This window comes from Geospiza fortis, unplaced genomic scaffold (assembly GCF_000277835.1).
Source record: "Geospiza fortis unplaced genomic scaffold, GeoFor_1.0 scaffold114, whole genome shotgun sequence".
In the NCBI taxonomy this organism is placed as follows: domain Eukaryota; kingdom Metazoa; phylum Chordata; class Aves; order Passeriformes; family Thraupidae; genus Geospiza; species Geospiza fortis.
The window spans coordinates 932918-939663 of NW_005054383.1; the positions used below are offsets into that span (position 1 = coordinate 932918).

The 6746-nt window shown below is 54.7% G+C and overlaps 1 protein-coding gene across 1 annotated transcript in view; it reads left to right on the top strand.

Moving 5' to 3' along the window:
• The first annotated feature begins 6178 nt into the window (after nt 1-6178).
• The window catches only part of TEDC2 (tubulin epsilon and delta complex 2), a 32087-nt gene continuing 31519 nt past the window's right edge, over nt 6179-6746 (top strand). The window contains exon 1 of the mRNA XM_014308718.1: nt 6179-6234. Coding sequence (XP_014164193.1) covers nt 6179-6234 — 56 coding nt within the window. The remainder of the gene's footprint in view (nt 6235-6746) is intronic.

The window sequence follows — 6746 nt, forward strand, 5'->3', positions numbered from 1 at the left end:
AAGATTTGGCTTCATCTGAAGTCAGCCTCACAAGGTCAATGCTCTGGCAGGGACTGGGAAACTTCCGAGATGATGTCTGTTGTTTTAATTTTCTAACATTGCAGGACTGGCTCAAATAATAAGTCCAGTTGTTCTCTGGGTACTCAGCCCCCCAAGCTGGGGACAAGGAGCAGAATGAAGACCCCATCAATTCCAAAAGAGGAAAGAGTCAGCAAAATGCTGCAGCACTCAGACACCCACGAGTTTCTGCAGCCACATGGGATCCACCCAAGGGTCCTGAGGAAGGTGCTGGAAGAACTCACTGAAGCACTTTCCATCATTTACCAGCAGTCCTGGCTTACTCAGCTGCCTGGAGGTGCCAGTGTGATGCCCATCCACAGGAAGGGCTGGAAGAAGAATCTGGGGAACTGCAGGACTGCCAGTGTGACCTAGTGCAGGGGAAGCTCATGGAGCAGATCATCTCGAGGCAAGCACGTGGCACGTTCAGGACAGCCAGGGAATCAGGGCCAGCCAGCACAGGCTCAGGAAAGGCAGGGCCTGCTTGAGCAACCTGGCCTCCTTCTGTGCCAGGGTGATCCCTTCAGCTGATGGGTAAAAAAAGTGTGTGGATGTGTCTACCTGGACTTCAGTAAAGCCTTTGTTACCCACAGCGTTCTCCTGGGGAAAGTGGCTGTTCATGGCTTGGACAGGGGCACTGCTTGCTGGGTGAAAAATGGGCTGGAAGGCCGGGCCCAGAGGGGTGAGGAATGAAGCTCCATCCAGCTGGCAGCCAGTTACCAGAGGTGCTCCCAGGGCTCAGTGATGGGGCCAGGTCTCTTCCAGATCTTTGATGAGCTGGCCAAGAGGGTCCAGGGCACCCTCAGATCACAGGTGACACCAGTTTGGGCAGGGTATTGATCTGCTGGAGGGCAAGAACACTCTGCAGAGGGATCTGGACAGGCTGCATCCATGGGCCAACACCCCTGCATGAAGATCCAACAAGGCTCAATGCCTGGTCCTGCATTTGGGTCACAACAGCCCCACGGGATGCTCCGAGACTGGAACACAGTGGCTGGAACGTGCCCAGTGGGGAAGGCCTTGGGGGTGCTGCTCAAATGGTGCAGCTGAATGAGACAGGTGTGCCCAAGTGGGCAAGAAGGACAGTGGTAGCTGGCTCACAGCAGCTCCAGTGCGGCCAGGGACCCTGGGCAGGGACCATTCCCCTGCGCTGGGCCCTGCTGAGGCACCGCAGGCCCTGGGGTCACGCATGACCTGCCTGTGCTCCCTGCGTGCTGCAGCAGGGAGCTCTACACAGGAAAAGACTGCCCAGGAAAGATGAAGCTCTGTTCAAACACACAACCACAAACTCAAATTACCACCTCCAAAGGCAAGCCCAAAGCCACAAAATGAGTTTTGTCCCCAGAACTCCCTCTAAGACGAAATACTACAATATCTTGCACTAAACCTGTGGATCCTGCTGCATTTCCCCTTTGCAGTGGCAGCAGCAGAGCCCCCTCAGTGCACACCCACACACAGAGACCAGACCAGCTTCACCACCCTTGTGGCTCGGGGTGTATTTGCACGTTTTTATTACATTATGTATGTTTACCCGATTCATTTCACTACAATGGGAGAAGAGCTGGAAAGCTAAATTAAGCTGCAGAGGCAAGAGTGTTAAAAAAAGATCAAAGGTCCGTCATTTAAAATTAATTAATTCAAGCTTGAACTATTACCATAAATTAAAAATTCAAACCACACACAAGAATATACCCCTTTCCAAGTAATTTTCAAGAACCTCTAGTGCTGCAAGATAAGGTAATGGCACATTCCATTAATTTGCAGGATGCACAGCAGTGGTTAACCTCCACTTAATTAGAACTAATTGTAATTTTGTGGGAATAGGGCAAGCACACATTGTAGGAGATCCTCTTGACATTACACCTCACAGGGAGGACACAGAGCTCTTTAAGCCACCTCTCCCTACACACACATTATCCACCTGCAGCCCCCATACAGGCTCAGCTGGAAGAGCAGAGGCATTTCGCACAGGGCCATGGCTACCAAGGCAATAGACAGAAGAAAGCACAGGATTTCACTTCCACAGCATCCCTGCTATGGGCAAAGGAAAGGCACGTGGACCCTTAAACACCAGAGCCACTGGAGGAAGGGCTGCAGAGAGCTGAAGGACCAGCAGCCCATGTCAAATACCATGCAAAGAGCACACAAAGTCGTGGAGGAAAACCAGCACTGAACCCTGCTGCAGTCGTGCCACACGTTGCAAGGTGTGACGTCTTGAGAGGATGTGGGAAGGCCCAGCCCTTCCAAGGAGCCTGTACAGCGGGGTGAAACCCCCCTGCCCAGCTCCCTCCCAGCCAACAAGGCCTGGAGCCAAACCTGCACCTGCCAGGGGGCCAGGATGGGTCACAGCATGAGCCCTCGGCTGTCCCACCCACAGCCCTTCTGCTCTGCCCTTCCAAGCTCACTGCTCCCTCAGCACAAGGTAAATCCCCTCCTCAGCAGCTTCCCCCCGAGTCCTCACCCAGCAAACCAGTCCTGGCCAGGAGCCAGCACCTGAGCTGGAGCCTGGGAAGGCTCCTGGCACCATCGTGCGCCGCCAGCTTCACCACCAGCCCTGCTCCAGCCTTCCCCCACCAGCTCTGCCTCTTCCCCAGCCTGGCCCAGCTCCCAGAACAGCTCCATGCACACTTCTGCTCTAACCTATGCAAAAAACCCCACACTGTGGGATGGCCTCCAGCTCCATTAACCCAAATTGATGCAAACCATAATTCAAAGGAGTTAAAGACATCCACCCTAAATTTTTTAAAATTTGCCTAAATCTTCTTAAACTACTCCAATTCCTGTTCTACCTGAAGCTTCTCTGCAAGTGGAAGGAATTGCTACAGGGTGACAGGGGCTGCACTTCTTCCACCCAGGCCAATGCCACCCCTGAAGCTCCCAGGAGCCACAGGGACACCCAGGCCTGCCTTCCCTGGGGACTGACACCCACGGAGACCCAAAGCAGCAGCACAGCCCGTGCTCACAGCACTCAGCTGCTTTCACTCACACCCAGGGGAGGGAGGGAAGGACCAGAGCCTGGAAACCAGAGATCCCTCTCTGTGGCAGCTGTGTTAAAGGTGCCCACAGAAGGCACTGGAATGAGATGACCTTTAGGGTCCATCCCAGCCCAGAGCAGTCTGTGGTTCTGTGAAGCACTGACCTCCCCACGTGGGCACTGCCAGCCCAGGCACACAGCACATGTGCCCCTTGGCTTTTTACCACCTTCAGCCTGAACTGCTCACCCCCAGCGCCGCTGAGGACACCTCCTGCCACCACCAAGCCAAGCAAAGCAGTGACTTCATCGCAGCTTCCTTCACCTAAATTGTCTCAGGAGACCCCGCTGCTGCTTTCCAGCGGGCGCAGCATCCTCCCCACGCAGCTGCACGCCCCCGCTTCCTTCCTCTGCCTCACATCCACCTCCCTCGGCCTGCCTTGAACCTCCAGCTCGCCTGTGTGCTCCAGGACAGCCACACCAGCCAGGGACTGGGACCCCTCCCCGGGCTCCTCCTCTCCAGTGCTTCCACACACAACAAGAAGCTTCCAGAGGCTCCTCAGGGTCAGTGGGGCTGATCAAGAGCCAAGGTGAGCCCCTGGGGAGAACAGGCAGGGCAGGATCCTCACCAGCCCAGGTTCAAGCCCAAGAACAGGGAGCAGTAGCATCAGCACTCTCTGCCCTGAGCTTCGAAACTTCTCTGAGGATCAGGCAGAGGCACACTTGCACCCAAACCGCTCTGTCCACCCCCCAAAAAACATGGAATGGCATCAGCATGCCAAGGTGGCGAAGCACAATCAGCCAAGGAAGGAAAATGCCTGCAACATCAACAAAAACCTGGAAATACTTTGGAAAGAAATATTTTCATCCTGTTTTTCTGTGAGGCACAGCAAAAAAAAGGTGCTCGAAATAATTTTATTTAAAGCTTTTTGAAGCACCGCGTTGCTCATCCAGCTCCACTAGCCAGACACTCCCCAGCACCATCCCCAGCAAGCTGAGGACATTCCTGAGGGTTCCTCTGGCTGTGGCCCGGGCCCAGCAAGTACAATTAAGGCAAACCTAGTTTAAAAGCAATAGCACATTGCCTTCAGACTCATCTGGCTGCTTTAACCAAGCCTGTGTTCCCAGCCCTAAAATAATCTATCAATGAAAGCATCTCCATTGATTTGGAGGGACTTCAGCTCAGCACACAAATTATAACATCCACCTGCCCTCTCACAGGCCAAAACTGTTCTTGAGATCATGCTTTTGTCCTCAAAACACTCCCCATGTTTCAGCCAGGCTGCTATCCCTGACAGAGCCATGGAATGGTGGGAAGGAACCTTTAGGACCATCCCATCCCCCCCCTGCCATGGCAGGGACACCTCCCACTGTCCCAGGTGCTCCAAGCCCTGTCCAACCTGGCCTTGGGCACTGCCAGGGATCCAGGGGCAGCCACAGCTGCTCCGGGCACCCTGTGCCAGGGCCTGCCCACCCTCCCAGGGAACAATTCCCAATTCCCAACATCCCATCCATCCCTGCCCTCTGGCAGTGGGAGCCATTCCCTGGATCCTGTCCCTCCATCCCTTGTCCCCAGTCCCTCTGCAGCTCTCCTGGAGCCCCTTCAGGCCCTGGAACGGGCTCTGAGCTCTCTCTGAAGCTGTCTGTTCTCCAGACTGAGCATCCCCAGCTCTATCAGCACCTGGGATGCTCCTTAAGAGCAGAAGGGGCACAGTTTCAATCAACCCAAAACAGACCACAGCATCACACACGGTGCTTGTGACTTCATATTTTCTAAATTTTTAGGTTTGATAAGTTTGAACAGCTCTATTTCTCCCTTAATTGGTGCAATTGTTTTTAACCCTGCTCCTGGAGCCACGTTGCCATGGCTACCCTGCAAAGGCTGGGCGAGCGAGGTGTATTTTTAGAATTGCCAAAATACACGTCTCTAACAGAGCTTTTCTGGACAGAGCTCTCCTTGTTCCATGACAGAGGAATTGAGGCATTCAATGGAATTAAAATGTGGGAAATTCAAAACAGATTAAGAGAGAGGCCCACGGTGCAGCTGGTGCATGGCACAGGGTGGTGCCTGGGGCAGGGCTGGGACAGGGCTGGGGACGGGAATGGGGACGGGAATGGGGACGGGAATGGGGCTGCAGCCTCCCCAGGACACCCTGGGACAGCCCAGTGACCAAGTGCTGCCATGGATGGACGTGGGCTCTGTGGGTCAGCAGGGAAGAGCTGCTTGGGGCCCATGGGGCTGTGCCTTAGGAGAGCTCAAGGCTGGGGGACAGACAAACACAGGTGACATTGTGGTGGGTGTCAATGGACCACCTGCTCAGGGCACAGCAGTTGAGACATTCTGGCAAATGGCAGAGGTCCCGTGTTTGCAGATCCTGATCCTCGCCCAAATATGTGCTGGAGGAACACCACAGCGGGACTCAGGGGGCATCTGGGGAGCACTGGTGACAGCTCCCTAACACAGGAGAGAGGGGACAGCGGGAAGAGACTCTGCTGGGCCTCATGGCCAGTGAGGAAGAACTGGTCAGGGATGTGAAGGCCTTGAGCAGCCTTGGCTGCAGTGCCCACAGGTGAGGGGACACTGATGCAGCAGCAGCCCCAGCAAGGCCCCTGTGAATTCCTGACAGAGCCCCTTGGCTGGCTGTGGCCAGGCAAACCCTGAGGTGCAGAGATGCAGCCCTCAGACCGCCCCAGCTCCAACACTCCTGGCACCCCTCCAAGCGAGTCCCTGCCCAGCAGCAGCTCCCTCAGCTTCAGGGGAGAAAACACATCTGAGCTGAGCCAGAAGGAAATAGGAGGAAGGAAATGGAAAGTGTAGCAAGGATTAACACCATTTTCACTGAGGTCAGCAAGTGGATTAAGGGGAGGGAAAGCTGGGGGCTCCAGCATAAACTTGTCCTTTAGCAGGTATGAGCCACTTAAAAGAAGCTGCTGAGCTGTGGCACTGTGAGCTGACCCATGGTTCCTGCAAGGACCCATCAGGGACAAGGGAGAGCACAACCAGCAGGAGGCCACGGTGCCAGCAAGAGCCATTCCCTGCTCCAACCCTGCGATGCTGCAGCTCTGCTGTCCCTGCACTGCACCCCCAGGGAGCTGCCAGGCAGAGGCTGGAGAGGAACCAAAGAACCTTCCACCTCCAGCATGGCCGGCATGGTTGAGCTCAGCCTGATTTTTGATCAGAAGCTGCACTCAGACTCAGCTCACAGGTACAGGACTAGAGAGAGAGAGACCGAGGGCACAGCAGGTCCTGGGGTGTCTCAGCCCACCCTGAGTGAGGCACAGCAGAGGGTCTCCACCAGCACAGCTCTGCTCTTGCTGGGCAGCAGCTGCACATGCAAAAGCCACGTGCACAACCATCCCACCTGTAAGGGAAGGCACGGCCTGCTGACAGCCATTCCTCCTGAGCCAGGGCACCACCTCAGCAGCGGCTCTCAGCACCCTGGTGGCCACAGGCTGTCTTTTCAGGAACACACCGATGACATCAGGAAACACAAAACAAAAAAATAAAGAGAAGATTCTAGAGGTGCAAATACCCAGGAGTGAATCTTCTGGTTTACAGAGCAGCTGTATTTGAGAGCTCCTAGGGTCTTGAAAATTTGCATAGACTAGAGAAAAGAATAGTTCAGAGAGACATTTACATGCTCTAAGTCAAATAGGATCATAAACATGAAGACAACAGCAGAGTCCAAAGATGTTCCTGCTGCTAATGCCTCTCTGA